This window comes from Schistocerca cancellata, chromosome 9, assembly GCF_023864275.1.
Source record: "Schistocerca cancellata isolate TAMUIC-IGC-003103 chromosome 9, iqSchCanc2.1, whole genome shotgun sequence".
In the NCBI taxonomy this organism is placed as follows: Eukaryota; Metazoa; Arthropoda; class Insecta; order Orthoptera; family Acrididae; genus Schistocerca; species Schistocerca cancellata.
Window position 1 is genome coordinate 358,116,891 of NC_064634.1, and position 22,581 is coordinate 358,139,471.

The 22,581-nt window shown below is 42.8% G+C and overlaps 1 protein-coding gene and 1 pseudogene across 1 annotated transcript in view; both read left to right on the forward strand.

Moving 5' to 3' along the window:
* LOC126100142 (aldo-keto reductase family 1 member B1-like) overlaps positions 1-22,581 on the forward strand; it is a 65,561-nt gene that overhangs the window by 3,088 nt on the left and 39,892 nt on the right. Inside the window, exon 2 of the mRNA XM_049910682.1 lies at positions 16,515-16,682. Within this exon, the coding sequence (XP_049766639.1) occupies positions 16,515-16,682 (168 nt within the window). The remainder of the gene's footprint in view (positions 1-16,514; positions 16,683-22,581) is intronic.
* On the forward strand, positions 2,145-2,262 carry LOC126102350 (5S ribosomal RNA; annotated as a pseudogene).

Here is a 22,581-nt window from a genome sequence, read left to right on the forward strand (position 1 = left end):
GTTACACCTATCATTTTATTGATGCGCTATAAGCTTGGGATAATAACTGATCTGTTAATTTTGTGGTTGGTTCGGAGTGAAACATTGATATAACCCAAAATTGACGATACAGGGAAGTCATCAACGTGTGAACTTTTCGCTCACGCCGTCGCCATGCCTGTTCCTTCAATTTCGCCATCTTCCTGGAGACAATGAGGTCAATTTCTGCAACAACCTCAATCCCCTATCGATCGAGATCTCCTACTCCTTCCCGACAGAATTTTTTCAATCTTTGTTCGAAGTCTAATATTATTACTGGAAATAACAGCAATAAAAAACCGAAAGGTGGTTATTTCAGAAACAGGTTATTTTGAGCGGTTTTGACGGTGAGGTTAAACTGGGATAAAAAAAGGTATAACCGAAAATTGGTTGTTTCAGCGATAACCGCCATCCCTAGCATCGACTACCATGTCACCCGCTAATTGTGCAGGCTAGTCGCTCCTTTTAACTTATGCAAGAGCAAAGGAGCACTCAGAAGTTCCCATCGTAAGGTACTCCACTATTTTGTGTAATTCAAATGCGTTTTGTGTTTGCTATTCGGTGGTGACACTATCTACACAGTATACATGGTGTCTCAGGAGTAGTAGTAACTACACTCCTGGAAATTGAAATAAGAACACCGTGAATTCATTGTCCCAGGAAGGGGAAACTTTATTGACACATTCCTGGGGTCAGATACATCACATGATCACACTGACAGAACCACAGGCACATAGACACAGGCAACAGAGCATGCACAATGTCGGCACTAGTACAGTGTATATCCACCTTTCGCAGCAATGCAGGCTGCTATTCTCCCATGGAGACGATCGTAGAGATGCTGGATGTAGTCCTGTGGAACGGCTTGCCATGCCATTTCCACCTGGCGCCTCAGTTGGACCAGCGTTCGTGCTGGACGTGCAGACCGCGTGAGACGACGCTTCATCCAGTCCCAAACATGCTCAATGGGGGACAGATCCGGAGATCTTGCTGGCCAGGGTAGTTGACTTACACCTTCTAGAGCACGTTGGGTGGCACGGGATACATGCGGACGTGCATTGTCCTATTGGAACAGCAAGTTCCCTTGCCGGTCTAGGAATGGTAGAACGATGGGTTCGATGACGGTTTGGATGTACCGTGCACTATTCAGTGTCCCCTCGACGATCACCAGTGGTGTACGGCCAGTGTAGGAGATCGCTCCCCACACCATGACGCCGGGTGTTGGCCCTGTGTGCCTCGGTCGTATGCAGTCCTGATTGTGGCGCTCACCTGCACGGCGCCAAACACGCATACGACCATCATTGGCACCAAGGCAGAAGCGACTCTCATCGCTGAAGACGACACGTCTCCATTCGTCCCTCCATTCACGCCTGTCGCGACACCACTGGAGGCGGGCTGCACGATGTTGGGGCGTGAGCGGAAGACGGCCTAACGGTGTGCGGGACCGTAGCCCAGCTTCATGGAGACGGTTGCGAATGGTCCTCGCCGATACCCCAGGAGCAACAGTGTCCCTAATTTGCTGGGAAGTGGCGGTGCGGTCCCCTACGGCACTGCGTAGGATCCTACGGTCTTGGCGTGCATCGGTGCGTCGCTGCGGTCCGGTCCCAGGTCGACGGGCACGTGCACCTTCCGCCGACCACTGGCGACAACATCGATGTACTGTGGAGACCTCACGCCCCACGTGTTGAGCAATTCGGCGGTACGTCCACCCGGCCTCCCGCATGCCCACTATAGGCGCTCGCTCAAAGTCCGTCAACTGCACATACGGTTCACGTCCACGCTGTCGCGGCATGCTACCAGTGTTAAAGACTGCGATGGAGCTCCGTATGCCACGGCAAACTGGCTGACACTGACGGCGGCGGTGCACAAATGCTGCGTAGCTAGCGCCATTCGACGGCCAACACCGCGGTTCCTGGTGTGTCCGCTGTGCCGTGCGTGTGATCATTGCTTGTACAGCCCTCTCGCAGTGTCCGGAGCAAGTATGGTGGGTCTGACACACCGGTGTCAATGTGTTCTTTTTTCCATTTCCAGGAGTGTATTTTAGTATCTGGCAGTATAGACCAATTCGAGTAAAACATTCCATATAACATGTATCCCATTTTATTGGTTACTTAATCTATCCTGGGGGCGACGGCCTTGCCGCAGTGGTAACACCGGTTCCCGTCAGATCACCGAAGTTAAGCGCTGTCGGGCTGGGCTACCACTTGGATGGGTGACCATCCAGTCTACCGAGCGCTGTTGGCAAGCAGGCAGCACTCAGCCCTTGCGAGGAAAACTGAGGAGCTACTTGATTGAGAAGAAGCGGCTCCGGTCTCGGAAACTGACATACGGCCGGGAGAGCGGTGTGCTGACCACATGCCCCTCCATATCCGCATCCAATGACGTCTGTGGTCTGAGGATGACGCGGCGGCCAGTCGGTACCTTTGGACCTTCGGCCTGTGCGGGAGGAGAGTTTTAATCTATCCTACCAAGACGTTTTTATTATTGTTTACGTCGACTGTCAGTTGGGCGTGTTAAGTTGTCACATTGTCTTACATGGCCCTTATCTCTACTACACTTACGTTCAGAAAACACAGAACACCTTGAACAACTCGAGATAGGACGTTCATATTCACATATCATGTACATTAGCATGTTCTGCAGAAATGATTAGTATTTGAACTATGTCGGGCCGCGAGTTCAAGGTCAACATCGATATCGCGGCGCAACACCACCTACTGGTAAAACATACCAACGGCTCTCGTTGTCGCTATAAAACGAAGGTAATGGGTTAGTCTGACTTCAGTAGACGTGCAAGATGCCTCGCAGACGTATGCACGAACCGTACCGTCAAATCAGTGAGTTTGAAAGAGGGCACATTATTGGCATGGGAGAATGTGATGCATCCATCCGGGAAATTACTACTCGTGCGGGACGAAGTGATTCGGCAGTACAATGGATGTGTGCAGAATTGTTTACGGGAGGTCATACAAAACGACGAGATGGGTCATGCCGCACGATCCAGCCCCCCGCCCCCTCCCTGAGAAGATCGAAGCCTCATCCGAATGATATTGCAGGACATATCTGCGTCCTCCTCGGCTCTGGCGCAACAATAGAACAATGTAACACGCCGTACGCTATCAGGCGTGAGAGTCCGTCGCAGTTTATTTCGGCACGGGTTAGTGCGTGTCGTCTTCTTCTTCTTCTTCGCTTACCTTTGACGAATGTGCAGAAACACGCTAGACGGCAAGGGTCTGTGGTGCAACGTTTACTGGGGCAGGAATAGCATCAGATAGTGTTTTCGGACGAACTCAGATTCTGTATGTTTGAAAATGGCCGCTTTTTGGTTCGCCCCAGGCAGGGGGAGTGAGATCACAGTGACTGCATTCGCACGAGACATACGGCGCCAACTCAAGGACTTATGGAGTGTGGTCATCAGACTTGTCGCCAATCGGAAATGTAATATATTTGGTGAAATGACGGATGCAGCGCTGTGGCCCGGTGGCAACCACCACAGACGAACTGTTGAACCATTTCAATGCAACATGAATGGCTACATCACAGGACGCCATTCTACGTGTCGATGCCATCACGTTTGGAACAAGTTGTCAGGGCCCATGGCGGACCCTGTGCCTACGCAACAGGACACATGCTGAATCCAGGTGACTGAAATGCTGATCATTTATGCAGAACATACTGATGTACATATCCTGTGAATATGAACGTCCTATCTCAAGGTGTTCTGTTTTCTCTGAACTTGAATGTATCTCGAGAACGAGCTTCTAGGCGCTTATGGGAAGATGTTCCTTTGGCTACAGGAATGGGTATGTTCTTCCAGCATGATGGGGTCCCTGCACAAGCCTAATAGTCATCAATAAGCATTATTCACTAAAAGCAGCTTATGGTGCAAAGAGTTTTTTTCTCAAATACATTGCCTTACAAAAAATGCAAATGAAAAGAGTGTGGGTGGAGAATAAGATTTTGTTCAGTGCAGTCCTTCAGCAAACACACGCATAATTTCTACACGTATCAATATTCCACTTACAAGAATACTGCGGACGTTACGGATACACAGCCTCTGTCCCTATCGTTTACAGCCGGTTTATTTATTTATTGTTTATTTAGCCTGAACACATCAAGGCCTTAACGCCCTCTCTTACATTTAACATCTTCTAAAGAGTTGATTGCTGTTGATTAACAGCAAACCGTGAAGTAATCCCATTAATTCTGTTTGCTGATGAAGCCATTTTCACATGTGAATGTGTAAATAACACTCGTGACTCAATGGTGGTCCGACGAAAGCACACGTCTTTGTGGAAACACATTTTCAAGAACTGAAAATGTGTGGTGCAGTATGATTGGGCATGATGAGTTGCCAGCTCGTCTTACACGGCCCCTTGATCTCCATTATCTTAAAAACGAGCTTCTAGGCTTATTGGAAGAGGTTAATTTGGCTACAGGTATGGATATGTTCTTCTAGCATGACGGGGTCTCTGAACATTCTAATAGTCATTTGACACATGATCTAGACTTAACGTCCCCAGGAAGATGGATCGGCAGAAACAGTCACGTTTCTTGGCCACTAGAGTCGCCGGTCCCTTTTAACTTTTGGTACGTGGTACGGCTGAAAGGAAAAAAGTGAACACCAGCGACAAATTGACCGATCGTATTATGAATAGTGCTGCCAACACCACCTCAAAGGACCTAGACGTGATGTTGTCAAGGGGATTTGAAAGTTCATTGAGATCGGTGGTGAACTCAAGCATTTGTCTTTGCTTGACACCTTGTGCGTGTCTCTTTTTGGGCTATACTTTGAGGACTGTATCGCTGCAACAAATAAAAAATTAGACACATGTTGCATGGAATGTTTTATTCGAATTCTTCTTTATACCAACTGCTAAAATATTTACCTATCCTCCTATAACACCTTGTTTTCTCTCATTTATAATCTACTCTTTGTGTGGAAATGCTATATAAAAATACTTGAAGTCCACAACTGCAGCGGCCCCCATGGTACAAAATAATCGAAACTTTTCCAAATCTACACGAGATGACTCACAAACAAGTCCAGCACTGAGATGTTCTTTGTGCAAACCATGTGTCAATGTCAAAGGCGTCGAAAAGAATACAATCACAAAAATTCTGTTTTGTACATTCACTGCACTTGACTTATTAATTTTAGAAAAGAAATTTTTTAAATTGCTGAACTTTTTCTATACCAGCTCGTACTTGTATGTGTGACCTTTGCTGTTGAGTTACTGCGACCAAATCAAACGGTATTACAAAAGTAATGAGTTACTGAATTTATTTAATTGTCCGTTTGTCCCCACTGTTTCTTGTACACAACCATTCTGTTTGGAGAAAGTATGAATAAATGCTCTGTTTCACTCTTGAGACATTACTCAAGAAAGAGCTTTTAGGCTGCATTCTTTATTCTGTCCATTTCATTTTTAAGAAAATGTCATGGGTCACGTAAACTACCTGTCCTAATACAGTGTGACACAGTTAAAAGCAGCCCGCCTCCCCTTTGAATGCGAAAGCTATATACCGACTTCTGAAGTAAACAGTTACAACGTTGGACAGTTTTATGCAATATCTATTGTTAACATTCTTCTGTCAGCAATTCAGTTTATTTCAGCACTGAAGTTAGACGTTTCTCTTTGCGGCCTGCAAAATGACTTTCCTGATAGAAGAAAGAATTGAAATTGTGGAAGCATATGTGAAAACAGGTTCGATTAAGGAAACGCGCGAAATTTTCAGGGTCGAGTATTCGAATAGAGGACTACCAGCAAAGAGAGAAATTCACAGTTTGTATAAAGATTGGCGCACTTACGGATCTGTGCAAAATATAATACGACAAAGCATCCCTTCAGATCGCACACCATATGTTATTGCAGACATTCGTCGAAGAATTATTCAGAGCCCAAAGAAGTCTACACGTAAATTGGCCCAACAGGTGCCTGTAAGAAGGAGGAATTGCTAGCGGATATTGAAGTCTTAATCTGAAGCCATAACGTTTGACGGTTGTGCAGCAGTTACGGGAGGATGGCAGTCAGAAACGTGTAGATTACTTACTGCACGTGGCTTTTGAACAACATCATCAATGGCTTGTTAGACTCTTTCCATTACACCATGAGCGAGAGGCATGGTTTCATGTTTCCCATGTGAATTCACAGAAAACATGGTTCTAGGCAACGGAGTACTCTAGCATTGTGTGTCCGCAACCATTCCATGATGAAAAAATCGGCGTTTGGTGCGGTGTAACAGAAATGGTACCGAGATTTTTGGACACTACCCCCTCATCACGGTTGCAGACAAAGAAATTTTTGATAATTTTGTGCTCAGATCCCATTGAATATGAAAGACAATATTGCTTCTTCCAGCAAGATGGGGCAACATACCACGCGTCTAACGTGTCCTGGACAGAGCCCATGACGTCTTCACTGAGAAACGGTTCCGTAATTTCACTGTATTTCCTCTATATTTACACGGGCTACTTTTATCTGTGCCACCCTGTATTTGCGCCTGAACTTCAGAAAGGTAGATATGTGGCACTTCCACTTTTAAATAGCTTCTTAGATTTTTGAAACATCATTTGTTATTACAGCTTCACTTACAGCTAATACTTGTAGTTAACTAACGCATAACTTATAAATTATGACTTCCTTTGAATAAAATGTGTATTAGTAAAATTTACGATGTTTTAGTAGCAGTGTAACATTTTCCACCTTTAGTGTTCCAGGGTTAATACTGTTTACTGATGTAGCCACTTTAACCCTGGCCGCTTGTGTTACCACGCCCCTTCTGGGATTTGGCCAGGCGGTACGGCCCCAGATCATTGTGCCGGCTCAATCTGAGCGTTTGTGAAACGCTACCACTTCGCTACGTTTCGCATAACAAGTTGTAAATAACCATTTTGCGCTATATTATCCCTGATACATTCAGAATTTCGAAGAGTGTAGTTTATTCAATGCTGGTGAAAACTTTCTCTAAATCATCGAATGCTATAAATGTAGGTTCGCCTTTTTTCAACCTATCTTCTAACATAGATTGCAGGAAAAATATTCCGTACAATGTTTCTACCTTTCTCCAGAACTTGAACGGATATTCCGTGACGGTAACCTCCACCGGTATTTCCAGTCTTCTGTAAACAGTCCGCGTCAGTTTTTTTGAACCACGACATATTAAACTGATGATTCTGTAATATCCACACCCTCATTACCTTCTCTTTGAAACTGTTAAATTCCTCTTCAATTCTGAGAGTGCTTACCTCTCATTCAGCTTGCAACTTAGATGGAATAGTTCAGTCATAGCTGGCTCTCCTAGGATCTAGACTACTGGCCATTAAAATTACTACACCACGAAGATGACGTGCTACAGACGCGAAATTTAACAGACAGGAAGAAGATGCTGTGATATGTAAATGATTAGCTTTTCAGAGCATTCACACAAGGTTGGCGCCGGTGGCGACACCTACAACGTGCTGACATGAGGAAAGTTTCCAACCGATTTCTCATACACAAACAGCAGTTGACCGGCGTTGCCTGGTGAAACTATGTTGTGATGCCTCGTGTAACGAGAAGAAATGCGTACCATCACGTTTCCGACTTTGATAAAGGTCGGATCGTAGCCTATAGCGATTGCGGTTTATCGTATCGTGACATCGCTGCTCGCGTTGGTCGAGATCCAATGACTGTTAGCAGAATATGGAATCGGTAGGTTTCAGGAGGGTAATACGGAACGCCGTGCTGGATCCCAACGGTGTCGTATCACTAGCAGTCGAAATGACAGGCATCTTATCCGCATGGCTGTAACGGATCGTGCAGCCACGCTCGATCCCTCAGTCAACAGATGGGGACGTTTGCAAGACAACAACCATCTGCACGAACAGTTCGACGACGTTTGCAGCAGCATGGACTATCAGTTCGGAGACCATGGCTGCGGTTACCCTTGACGCTGCATCACAGACAGGAGCGCCTGCGATGGTGTACTCAACGACGAACCTGGGTGCACGAATGGCAAAACGTCATTTTCTTGGATGAATCCAGGTTCTGTTTACAGCATCATGATGGTCGCATCCGTGTTTGGCGACATCGCGGTGAACGCACATTGGAAGCGTGTATTCGTCATCGCCATACTGGCGTATCGCCCGGCGTGATGGTGTGAGGTGCCATTGGTTACACGTCTCGGTTACCTCTTGTTCGCATTGATGGCAGTCTGAACAGTGGACGTTACATTTCAGATGTGTTACGACCCGTGGCTCTACCCTTCATTCGATCCCTGCGAAACCCTACATTTCAGCAGGATAATGCACAACGGCATGTTGCAGGTCCTGTACGAGTCTTTCTGGATACAGAAAATGTTCGACTGCTGCCCTGGCCAGCACATTCTCCAGATCTCTCACCAATTGAAAACGTCTGGACAATGGTGGGCGAGCAACTGGCTCGTCACAATACGACAGTCACTACTCTTGATGAACTGTGGTATCGTGTTGAAGCTGAATGGGCAGCTGTACCTGTACACGCCATCCCAGCTCTGTTTGACTCAATGCCCAGGAGTATCAAGGCCGTTATTACGGCCAGAGGTGGTTGTTCTGGGTACTGATTTCTCAGGATCTATGCACCAAATTGCTTGAAAATGTAATCACATGTCAGTTCTAGTATAATACATTTGTCCAATGAAAACCCGTTTATCATCTGCATTTCTCCTTGGTGTAGCAATTTTATTGGCCAGTAGTGTAAATAATCTCGAGGGACTGTCGTGTACTTTAGCTGTATTGTTCCGTCTTTGGGTGTTCTGTTAAATTATTCTCGTAGTATCATATCTCCAATTTAAACTAACTGTACTTCCATTCAATAAAGTTGCCTTCAAGTTTGTTTCATTTGTATAGCCCTCCTATATATTCCTTCCACATTTCAATCTTTGACTTCATTGTTTAGGACAGGGTTGTCATCTGAGCTGTGCAAGAGCCATTCATACATCTATAGCTTTGTATTTCTCCTCGAGGCATTCCTGCTTTGCCTTTTTGCAAGTAATTCAGTCACAGTATTCTGACGTCTGTATTCCCTCATGACAATTTAATTCGCTTCCTTTTTATATTTTCGCCTTTCGATAACTGTATTCGATGTCTCGTGTGTCATGTAAGGATTCCTACCAGGGCTTGCTTTTTGACCTATTTGATCGTCTGCTGCCTTCACTATTTCGTCTCTCAAATGTACCCATTGGTCTGCTATTGTATATTTCCTCTGTTTCAATTAAACATGGCCTAATCTTCCAACTGAAATTCTCAACAAATTCTCGTTCCTTCGCTTCATTCACATCCCGTTTTCTTAATTTCTTACCTTTTTGGGAGTTCTTCGGTTTGTAACTGCAGTTCATAGTCAGTAAATTATGGTCTGAACCCACATCTTTCCCTGGAAATATATTTTAGTTTAAGATTTGGTTTTAGAATCTCTGTCTTACCGTTATATAATCTACCTGAAACCTTCCGGTGTCATCAGGTGTTTTCACCATGATGATGATGATGATGATGATGATGTCCCATACTCCGAGGAGCGTAGGGGACGATGCAGGAGACCTGCACCGCTGTACTAGGCAAGGTCCTAGTGAAGGTGGTTTGCCATTGCCTTCCTCCGACCGTAATGGGGATGAATGATGATGATGAAGACGAAACAACAACACCTAGTCATCACGAGGCAAGAAAAATCCCTGACCCCGCCGGGAATCGAAACCGCAAGACCACGAGCTGCGGACGTTTTCACCATATAAAAGTCTTTTATAATTATTAAATCAAATCATTAAATTGTGACATGGTAAAAATTTACTATGCGGCTCCCCCTTTCATTCTTTTCTGCTCGTTCATGCTTTTCTATTATTTTTCCTTCTCTCTTCTTCTAACGAATTATTGTCCCCCTATTAACAATTAAATTTTCATCTTCGTTAACGATCTGAATAATTTCGCTATCTTATCATACATTCTACCAATCTCGTCATCATCTAAGGAACTAGTAGACTTATAAACTTATACTACTGCAGTGGATGTTGGCTCTGTATTTTGGCCGCTAAAATGCGTTCACTATACTGCTCCTAGTATTTCACCCACATTCCTGTTTTCTTATTCATTAGTAGTCCTACTCCTGCATTACATTTATTTGATTTTATGTTGATAACCGTGAATTTAGCTGACTAAAAGTCTTTATTCTTTTTAAATTTTCGAGCCTGTCTACCAGTGTAAGAAAGCTATCGTTCCACGCTCCGAGCGGTATAACGCCAGATTTTTTTTTTCTTTTCCGGTGAGAACACCCTCCTGAGCAGTGAGCAGTCCCTTCCTAGAGAGTCGAGTGGGGAATTATTTTCCCTCCAAAATATTTTATCCAAGAGGGTGGACCTAAGTATAAGAATTTAAAAATGCAGAAAACGTACAGCACAAAAACGTATAGGCCGAACTCGTCTGTTGACTGACACAGACCGCCAGCAGTTGAAGAGGGTCGTAACGTGTAATAGGCAGACATCTATGGTGGTGGTGGTGGTTAGTGTTTAACGTCCCGTCGACAACGAGGTCATTAGAGACGGAGCGCAAGCTCGGGTTAGGGAAGGATTTGGAAGGAAATCGGCCGTGCCCTTTCAAAGGAACCATCCCGGCATTTGCCTGAAACGATTTAGGGAAATCACAGAAAACCTAAATCAGGATGGCCGGAGACGGGATTGAACCGTCGTCCTCCCGAATGCGAGTCCAGTGTACTAACCACTGCGCCACCTCGCTCGGTGGGCAGACATCTATCCAGACCATCACACAGGAATTACAAACTGCATCAGGATCCACTGTAAGTACTATGATAGTTAGGCGGGAGGTGAGAAAACTTGGATTTCACGGTCGAGCGGTTCCTCATAAGCCACACATCACGCCGGTAAATGCCAAACGACGCCTCGCTTGTTGTAAGGAGCGTGAACATTGGACAATTGAACAGTGGAAAAACGTTGTATGAAGTGACGAATCGCGGTACACAATGTGGCGATCTGATGGCAGGGTGTGGGAATGGTGAATGCCCTGTGAGCATCATCTGCCAGCGTGTTTAGTGCCAACAGTAAAATTCGGAGGCGTTGGTGTCATGGTGCGGTCGTGTTTTTCATGGAGGAGGCTTACACCCCTTGTTGTTTTGCGTGGCACTATCCCAGCACAAGCCTACATTGATATTTTAAGCACCCTCTTGCTTCCCACTGTAGAAGAGCAATTCGGGATGGTCATTGCATCTTTCAATACGATCCAGCACCTGTTCATAATGCACGGCCTGTGGCGGAGTGGTTACACGACAATAACATCCCTGTATTGGACTGGCCTGCACAGAGTCCAGGCCTGAGTCCTATAGAACACCTTTGGGATGTTTTGGAACGCCAACTTCGTGCCAGGTCTCACCGACCGACATCGATACCCGTACCGTAGGTCTCTAGAAGAGCGTAGCGTTCCAAAAGATTGGAAAAGGGCACAAGTTATCCCAGTTTTTAAGAAGGGACGTCGAACAGATGTGCAGAACTATATTTCTAACGTCGATCAGTTTTAGAATTTTGGAATACGTATTATGTTCGAGTATAATGACTTTTCTGGAGACTAGAAACCTACTCTGTAGGAATCAGCATGGGTTTCGAAAAAGACGATCGTGTGAAATCCAGCTCGCGCTATTCGTCCACGAGACTCAGAGGGCCATAGACACGGGTTCCCAGGTAGATGCCGTGTTTCTTGACTTCCGCAAGGCGTTTGATACAGTTCCCCACAGTCGCTTAATGAACAAAGTGAGAGCATAAGGACTGTCAGACCAATTGTGTGATTGGATTGAAGAGTTCCTAGATAACAGAACGCAGAATGTCATTCTCAATGGAGAGAAGTCTTCCGGAGTTAGAGTGATTTCAGGTGTGCCGCAGGGGAGTGTCGTAGGACCGTTGCTATTCACAGTATATATAAATGACCTTGTGGATAACATCGGAAGTTCACTGAGGCTATTTGCGGATGATGCTGTTGTACATCGAGAGGTTGTAACAATGGAAAATTGTACTGAAATGCAGGAGGACTTGCAACGAATTGACGCATGGTGCAGGGAATGACAGTTGCATCTCAATGTAGACAAGTGTAATGTGCTGCGAATACACAGAAAGATAGATCCTTTATCATTTAGCTACAATATAGCGGGTCAGCAACTGGAAGCAGTTAATTCCATAAATTATCTGGGAGTAGGCATTAGGAGTGATCTAAAATGGAATGGCCATATAAAATTAATCGTCGGTAAAGGAGATGCCAGACTGAGATTCACTGGAAGAATCCTAAGGAAATGCAGTCCGAAAACAAAGGAAGTAGGTTACAGTAAACTTGTTCGCCCACTGGTTGAATATTGCTCACCGGTGTGGGATCCATACCAGATAGGTTGATATAAGAGATAGGGAAGATCCAGCGGAGAGCAGCGCGCTTCGTTACAGGATCATTTATCTAGCTACTCATTACTGCAGAACAAGTAAGGAGAAAGGTGGTGCTGTAATTTATATAGACAGTAAAATCATTTATAAATCTTTAGATCTAAGTAAGTATTGTGTAGATCAACATTTTGAAGTTTGCGGGACTGAAATTTCTGCAAAGGACATGTTACTTACTGTGCTTATAATTTACAGATCTCCAGCAGGGAAGTTTTGCATCTTTATGAATAAGTTAGAATCTCTTTTGACCAAATTGTTCTCTAAAACTAGAAATTTAATAATTGTAGGTGACTTTAATGTCAACTTCTTAACTGATAACAACCTCAAAACTGACCTGGACCACTTAATGAATTCTTACAACTTGGCTGCGATGGTTACCTGGCCCACTAGAGTTACAGAAAATTGCAAGAGCCTTCTAGATAATATTTTCATTGACAAGAATAGAGTCAACAGTGCTAGTGTGAGCAAAGTAATTTATGGCCTGTCTGACCATGATGGACAACTTCTGAAAGTAAATAACATCAGTTTGTGCAATAAAATCTCCCACACCTATAGGTCCTATAGATGTATAAACACTGAAACTGTGTCTGCCTTTAACGACTATTTGTCACAGATAGATTGGGAGCCAGTGTACAGCACATCAGATGTTAATGATAAATTTAACCTTTTTTTAAATGAATTTATATCTGTATTTGAAATGGCTTTCCCAAAAAAAACTGTCAGAAAGAACAATGAGGTTTCTTCCAGTAAACCATGGATTACTGGAGGTATAAAAATTTCTTGCAGGAATAAGAGGGAGTTACATGCCTCACTAAGAGTATCAAATGATCCCCTTGAAAGGTCTCATTTTAAGTTATATTGTAAAATTTTAAAAAGGGTGATAAACAAATCCAAGAGCCTGTATATTAAGTCTGAAATTGATAAATCTGAGAACAAAATAAAAGCAGTTTGGAATGTTATAAAGAGAGAGTGTGGCAAGAGTAACAAGAATGTTATTACCACAGAGATAAGCTATAAGGATGAGGTTATTCATAATCCTGTAACAGTTTCCAACATATTCAACAATCACTTCATAACTGCAGCAGAACAAGTAGGTTGTAACGGTTCCTTAAATGCTGCTACGCATTTATTACACAGAGCTAACCCTAACACGTATGACCCAATTTGTATTGCCCCAGTTACTATTACTGAAGTTAAAAATACCATCAAGGCCTTAAAAAATAAAAATTCCACTGGTATTGACAACATTTCACCAAAAATACTGAAGCATTGTAGTGACCACATATGTCAAGTCCTGTGTCACATTTTTAATGAGTCTATCCAGCAAGGTGTTGTCCCAGAGAGATTAAAGCTTGCCGTTGTGAAACCACTTTTCAAGAAGGGTGACAAAACTAATTTATCTAACTACCGTCCAATATCACTACTAAGTAGTTTCTCAAAAGTATTAGAGAAACTAATGTGTACAAGAATTGTAGAACATCTTAACAGCCACAACATACTCAACAGAAACCAGTTTGGTTTCCAAAAAGGTAGATCAACTGAGCAGGCTATTTTTTCTCTCACAAATGAAATTTTAGAGTCAATAAATAATAAAATGTCACCTATTGGAATTTTTTGTGACTTGTCTAAGGCCTTTGACTGTGTGGACCACAACATTCTCTTACATAAGGCTAATTTTTATGGCTTGCGAGGTAGCATTGGTAGATGGATAGAATCATATCTGCAAAACAGAAAACAGAAGGTGATAATTAATGGTGCCAATGATAGTCCCATTTCTTCTGATTGGGGCACATTAAAGTGTGGTGTGCCTCAGGGGTCCATCCTAGGACCTTTGCTTTTCCTTATCTTCATCAATGATCTCCCACTTTGCACAGACACCGAGTGTAAATTTACTCTTTTTGCCGATGGCACCACTATTCTGCTTGAAAGTCGAACTAACAGTGACCTAGAAAATAAATGTAATGCTGTACTCGTTGACATCCTACACTGGTTTAAGTGCAACGGACTAACTCTAAACATTCAGAAAACTCAGTATATGCAATTTCACACATCTCAACAAGAAAATGAAGTATGCCACTTAAACTGTGGTAACCAAAATATACTACACTGTGAATCATCTAAGTTCTTGGGCATTCTAATTGATGGCAAGCTGAACTGGTCTGAGCATATCTTAGACCTACGTAGAAGGCTCAGTGTGGCAACTTATGCTCTGCGTGTAATCACCCCCATTGGTGATGAGGACGCTACTAAAGCTGCCTACTTTGGTTATTTTCATTCTATCATGTCGTATGGCATAATATTTTGGGGCAACAAGCCTTTAGCCAAAAAAATATTTACTGCACAGAAGAGAGCTGTTAGAATCATGAGTGGTGTTCATCCAAGATATTCTTGCAGAAGTCTGTTTCATAAGTTACAAATATTAACACTTACCTCTCAATTCATATTTTCTTTGATGATTTTTGTTTCTAACAACCTATCTCTTTTTAAAACTAATAGTGAATGTCATGATCATAATACTAGGTCTAAAAATGATCTACACAGGGATCTGAAACATTTAAGTCTTGTTCAGAAAGGTGTTCATTATTCAGCCACAAAAATTTTCAACTCCCTTCCATCAGGTATTAAAGATCACATTAATGTCTTACCTACTTTTAAATGTAAATTGAGAGAATACCTAATGGTAAATTCCTTCTATTCTCTTGATGAGTATCTACAGATAAAGCAATGATTTTTTATACTGATAAAAATTTGTTTGCTATAGATCACATTAACTGTTTAATTTGGAAAATGTACTATATTTCCTTTTTAGGTATTGTTTTATATTACTTAAGCTATACCTTTGATTTGATTTTAACCTACAAACTTATTCATAATCTTATGGTACATTTTTGTCATTTTATATATGTGTATTATTTGTTTAATTTGGAAAATGTACTATATTTCCTTTTTAGGTATTGTTTTATATTACTTGAGCTATACCTTTGATTTGATTTTAACCTACAAACTTATTCATAATCTTATGGTACATTTTTGTCATTTTATATATGTGTATTATATCTGTTGTATGTAATCATGACTCATTCCACATCCTTGTGATTTATCACAATACGGATTAATGGAATACGAAATAAATAAATAAAAAAATAAATAAAAAAAAATTTAGTAATCGCGAAAGCGTTACGGAGATGATAGATAAACTCCAGTGGAAGACTCTGCATGAGAGACACTCAGTAGCACGGTACGGGCTTTTGTTGAAGTTTCGAGATTATACCCTCACCGAGGAGTCAAGCAGTATATTGCTCCCTCCTACGTATATCCCGCTAAGAGACCATGAGGATAAAATCAGTAAGATTAGACCCCACACAGAGGCGTACCGACAATCTTTCTTCCCAGGAACAATACAAGACTGGAATAGAAGGGAGAACCGATAGAGGTACTCAAGGTACCCTCCGCCACACACCGCCAGGTGGATTGCGGAGTATAAATGTAGATGTAGATATAGAATATAGATCAAAGGGTAATGTACAGTCTGATAACATTGTCACTAGCCCTTCGATTTGTATTTTAACTTTTCTAAACATTAGTGGAATCAGTAACTAGAGACCTTCAGGAAACGTAACTATAACAACCTTTACCATGCTGTCAACACCGACTCTTCATGTAAGAAGTTGTCGCCTCGATGGAAACGTGTTAACAAGGAGAACTGTATGCAGTGCAAATTGTGTGTGGGATGATATAAATAAAAACCCTCGCGTCAAATCTTACCGTTGGGTTTCGCGATGTCGGGAAAGACAGAACCTGAACTGTGGCGTCTGTCCTCTGATTTGTGGATAGTGTTATTTCTGCGCGAAAACCGAGCTGGAAGTTTGTGCTATGGGACCAAACTGAGGTCAGCGGTCCCTTGGCTTACACGCCACTTAACCTAACCCCCCGCGCGCCGAAAACCGAGCTGATAATGTGTGAGAATGCCCCAAAGTCATATGTGAGTTACTGATAAAAAGTGTCTAGCATCAAAGTCGGTAGGTAAACGTTAGAGCTTATGTTTTGTGATGTTTCAGGCAACTCCAGGAGAAGTCAGGGAGGCAGTTAAACACGCAACCGACGCCGGTTATCGCCATATCGACACCGCTGCTGTGTACCGCAACGAGTCAGAAGTGGGCGAAGCACTGCAAGAAAAATTTAAGGAAGGGGCAGTCAAGCGGGAAGAGGTGTTTGTCACCAGCAAGGTAAGGACTTCCGCAGAAATAGTCCGCCGCTCGTGGTCTCGCGGTAGCGTTCTCGCTTCCCGAGCACGGGGTCCCGGGTTCGATTCCCGGCGGGGTCAGGGATTTTCACCTGCCTCGAGATGACTGGGTGTTTGTGTTGTCCTCATCATTTCATCATCATCCAGGAAAGTGGCGAAATTGGACTGAGCAAAAGATTGGGTAATTGTACGGGCGCTGATAACCACGCAGTTGAGCGCCCCACAAACCAAACATCATCATTCCAATGTGTACAGAAAAGACATGCAGATGATGCAGAAAGAAAACGTAAAGTCATATACATTTTTCAAGCAAACCAGCATTAACGGAAATATCGCTACTTCTTTGTAGTTCACTAACGACAAGTTGATAGAGCATGAAAATAAGTAATTCGTAAGTAATGTCAACAAATTTTAACAGAACATCAATAAAAATTGGAACTACAGATTTGTTATGTCAAATAAGGGATAGATACAAAACAATTCTTAGTTTCTGTTCACAACACACACAGATTACACAGATTTAGTGGAGTTGTTCCACCAAAACGAATCAGGTTGGTTACAAAATGCACGAAAAGTTGCAAACCATGAGCCAAGTGAAAGAGACTGGCAACTGTGGGTACACTGTACTTGATCGGCTTCGCTATACACTATCTTATTAAAAGTATCTGGACACCCCTATGTAATGCGGAACTGACGACTAGACGTCACGAGTGCTGATCTGCTGATATAAAAGGAAGCACAGTAGAGAAGTTGTCAGTTGCCAGTCTCTTTCACTTGGCTCATGGTTTTCAACTTTTCGTGCATTTTGCGACCAACCTGATTCGTTTTGGTGGAACAACTACACTAAATCTGTGTAATCTGTGTGTGTTGCAAACAGAAACTAAAAATTGTTTTGTATCTATCCCTTATTTGACATAACAAATTTGTTGTGAGTAGAGAAGCAGTAACAGCAGACTGGATCCGTTAGGAGAGCGCAGTTATCTCGAACGTGAACCAGCCATTAGATGCCAGTTGAGTAACAAATCCATCAGGGACTTTTCTATCCTTCTAGAAGTGCCCAAATCGACTATTGGTGATGTGATTGTGAAGTGGGAACTCGAAGGAACAACCGCAGCTGCACCAAGACTAGGCAAGGCCTCCTCTTATGACGGACAGGGACGGTCGAACACTGCGGAGAGTAGTAGGAAAATAATAATAATAACGCCCTGAAATCATCTGAAGGAATCACTCATGACTTCCAAAATGCTACCAGCAGTCCAGCTAGGCCCGAAATTTCCGACTCAGCGAACGGAGAACGAGAAACCAATGATCATAAGATCGATGTAGAACGACGGAATACGGCTCTAGACAAGAATGTTAAGAAAGGTAAGAAAATAATCTGTTCGGTAAATGCAACTAGGAGTAGATTTAAGGGGAGACGGAAGGCAATTTTTATCCCTATTCTGCCAATGCTATTTTACCCTTTGAATAGGTACACTTTTCAAAAGAACTATATGTGATAAAACAACGAAATTTTTGCTGTATATAGTACCTCTTATGGTTCTGAAGAAAAAAAAATTATTCTTTCACTAGTAAAATATAACTTTTTTGTACATTAATTATTATAAAACAGTTTCTTATTGTTTGTTGGTTCTCAATTTACTATCTGCAGTACAAATTGACCGAATGTCACGTTTCTAACCTCATTAGTTTATCAAATAATGGTACCTGAAAGTAAAAAAAAATGTAGTTTTGAGAAAAATCCATTTAAAGTTTAATATTGCAATTATAGTATAGTTATTGATGAGAATTACTTACCAATAATATTTTCCTCCGCCATACTGAGCATCATGTGAATCATACTGATCTTCTTTTCTTCTCTTGGTCCCTCTTCTTTTCTGTCTGGCTTCTTTTGTGCATTTTAAATTAGCAATATCTGCTTTGCGGATTCTCTCTTTATCTATTTGCACGAAGGATTTTGCAATATTTCCACTAGATTTTATGCCCGATAATTCCAAAACATTCAGTTTTCTAATTACACCATCATTGAAGCATAAAATAGCATCATAAAGACCAAATTCGAGGTTTGTAAGCTGAACAAATACCGTTTTCGATAACCGCTTCCAAATGACAGAATTCACACATTCGTTTAAATTTTAGGTTTCCCATGAAGACATTTCTTGAACAACGTATCTTTACAAAGGTGTCTAAATATGGGTTTAATTTCATTCATTACTTATACAGGTAAAGAATGTTTGTCATCACATCTGGCACTTCTCCTGTACATGCACCAAGTGTCAGGATTATTCGGGCAAAGACCGTGTACTGGAAAGCTTATGGAAAAAGATAGCCCATACAGATTTTTATGTTTTCTAAATTCCCTACATTTCTTCTTATGGCCAAGCCATAACAATTCTGTAATCTACCTATTTCAACATTTCTCAGGCGACCTTTACCACCTATCTTCTTGCTATCTTCCAATAGTATTTTTGACTTTTCTTTCAATAATCTTCTCATCCTGGACCCCATTCTCTTCTGGACATGCCCAATGCACTATAATTTAGAAACTGTGACATTAGGACCATAGGGTTTGTTCTGCACATACCCGGTCATAAGCCTTGCTGTACCGTCCTCAGATTGCACAGAGCGCCAGGAAAACCATCATATTTTACGAAAAAATTGTCGTGTTTATATAAAACAAAAACGGTTTCACGCGGGAAAGACCAGGCATTTCAAATACGCTAAAATCTAAAAATCTATTTTTTGAAGCCCCCTTGCCTTCCGTCTCCGTTTAAGATTAGCTGAGCAGTCAACGTGATACTTTCATCTCTGAGGCTGTATATGTTAAGCATAAATGGACAAAATTAAATAGTATAGCTCAGCTCAGTCACCTAAACGAGGTAAGCTATGAGCAAAGTTGTGAGAGTAACGGGATTATGCATATGGTGGGCGCGGAGGGGGGGGGGGGCGAGGGGGGGGGGGGGAAGGGCGTGGCGCCGTGATTCGACAACTGTGTTAGAAAGCCTGCAAAGATAGCTTCACTGCAGATGTAAACGTAGCCAAAGCTACATAGACAGATAAAAACTGAACGGAACCAAAATGCGGAGAGCCATGCGTGAAGCGTTCATCCATTTTGAAAGTAAAATTCTACCTACCGATCTGACACAAAATCCTAAAATGTTTTGATATTATGTTAATTCAGTAAATCGGCTAAAGCCATCTGTCCAGACACTCTGTGACCATAATGGCATCGAAAATCGAAATGGAAGGTAACACAGAGAAATTCAAACCATTAAATGCCTTTTTCCACAACTGTTTCACTGAGGAAGAACGTACCGAGATTCCTCCTATAAATCGTAACAAGAACATCAGAGTGGTAGGTGTCTAAATAAGTGACCGCAGAATACACAACAAACTGAAATCGCTCATCAAATGAAAGACGACTGGACGATTCTACATAGAGTATGCGAATAACTTGCTTCTCCAGCAGTGTTCCGCAGGTCGCTGGAGGAGCGGAGCATTCCCCTTTTCAAGAAGGGTTGTGGAACGGGCGCACAGTCTGTTGCAAAGTTTTGGAATATGTTTTATGATCACGTTTTATGACATTTCTGGAGAGTAAAAATGCAGGCCTACTCTTTAGGAATCAATATGGACTCCGCAATCAACGATCGTGTGAACCACAGCTTATCCTTTGTTCGTCCACGAGGCCCAGGAGGCACTAAATAATGTCACGCAGGTTGTGTCATGTTCCTTGTCCAGATGTGTGATACTGCTTTTCACTCTTATCTAATGAATAAAATGCGAGGGTATGCCGTATCAGACTAACTTTGTGACTGGATGAAGATTTAATGGAGAGAACTCTTCAGACATTTAAGTACACCAGGGGACTGTTATAAGATCATCACTTTTCACTAGATATGTAACGATCTAGTGGACAACATCTGAAGTTCCATGAGGCTTCTTGCACATGCTGCTTTTGCACATGCGAAGAAGTCGCAACACCAGAAAATTTTAGCGAACTGCAAGGAATCTGCAGAGGATCTAGGCTTGGTGCAGGGATTGGCAGCCGACCTCAGCGTAAACGAGTGCAGCGTATTATAGATAAATGGATAAAAAGATCCATTACACGATTGCAGGACAACCACTGAAAGCTTTCACATCTATGTGTAAGGAGTGATTTGAAGTGGAACAGTCACGTAAATTTTTATTATTATTATTATGAAACTGATAACAAGTAAGGTATATGTCGGAGTGAGTTGCATCAGAAGAAGCCTCAGGAAGTGTAGTCCATCCGTGAAGGGGATGGCTTACAAAACCCTCATTCCACGAAAGCTTCAATATTTCTTGACAGTTTGAGATCTGTACCAGGCAGATATGACATAACAAATAAAGAAGATTCAAAGAGGAGCAGCACGTTTCGTGACAGGTTCATTTAGTAAGTGAAACAACGCCAGAGAGATGCTCTTCCAACTCCAGTACTAGACGCTACAGGATAGGCATTGTGCATAATGTGTGGTTTAGAGTTAAATTTCCGAGAGTTTAGTTCATAGAAGAATAGAGTGATACGGCTCATGAAAAGACTATGACGGTAGAAGTAATAAGATTTGAGCTCACACGGGGGCTTACCAAAATTCTTTCTTCCTGGGAACCATTCCTGGCTGGAAGAGGAAACGCGGTAAGCGTCCTTGATACACAAAGAACCCTCCACCACGCACTGGAAGGTGGCTTGAGGAGTATAGATAAACACATCATTACTCTCCGCATAGTACTTGTAAACAAAAATAGAGTTGGAAACGATACTCTGCCAGACACGAAAAGAGAAGCACCCAGGAAAGGAACGAAATAAACCTTCACAGGATGAAAGCATATTTGACGTTATTTCAGCGATTACAAAATCCAGTCCAATTTTCAAAGAACTTGGCAGTATGAGCCCACTTGTCCTGGATGCAGTGTGTAGCTGAGCATTATCTTGCGAAATGAAAGCCCAAGGTGGCTTGTCATGGAGAGCTACAAAACATGGCGTAGAATGTTGTTGACGTAGTGCTGTGCTGTACGGGTGCCGCAGATGACAACCAAAAGGGTCCTGCTGTGAAAATAAATGGCACCCCACACCATTATTCCTGGCTGTCAAGTCATATGGCGGCGACAATGGCTCTGAGCACTATGGGACTCAACTGCTGTGGTCATAAGTCCCCTAGAACTTAGAACTACTTAAACCAAACTAACCTAAGGACAACACACAACACCCAGCCATCACGAGGCAGAGAAAATCCCTGACCCCGCCGGGAATCGAACCCGGGAACCCGGGCGTGGGAAGCGAGAACGCTACCGCACGACCACGAGATGCGGGCTGGCGGCGACAATTGGGCTGGTATCCCACCACTGTTATGGCGTCTCCAGTCATGTCTATTGCCTGGAATCTCAATGACTGGAGGAGTAGAATTGCCTTCAGTGATGAGTCCCGATTGGAATTGAGCCCCGGTGACCAAGGAAATAATGTCTGGAGATGCCCCGGACAATGGTGGGATACGAATATGACCATCATCCACCATACAGTCGGTCTGCCCATAGTAGCTGAATGGTCAGCACGATGGAATGTCATACCTAATGGTCCGAGTTCGATTCCCGACTGGGTCGGAGCTTTTCTCTGCTCAGGAATTGGGTGTTGTGTTGTATTTATCATCATCATTTCATCCCCATCGACACGCAAGTCGCTGAAGTGGCGTCAACTCGAAAGACTTGCACCAGGAAAACCAGGAGTGATGGTCTCAGGTGCAATTTCTTTTCCTTGCAGGACCCTTTTGGTTGTCATCCATGACACCTTTAGAACACAGCAGTATGTTGATATCCTACACCCTGTTATGTTGTCCTTCATGTCCAGCCATCATGGACTTTCATTTCAG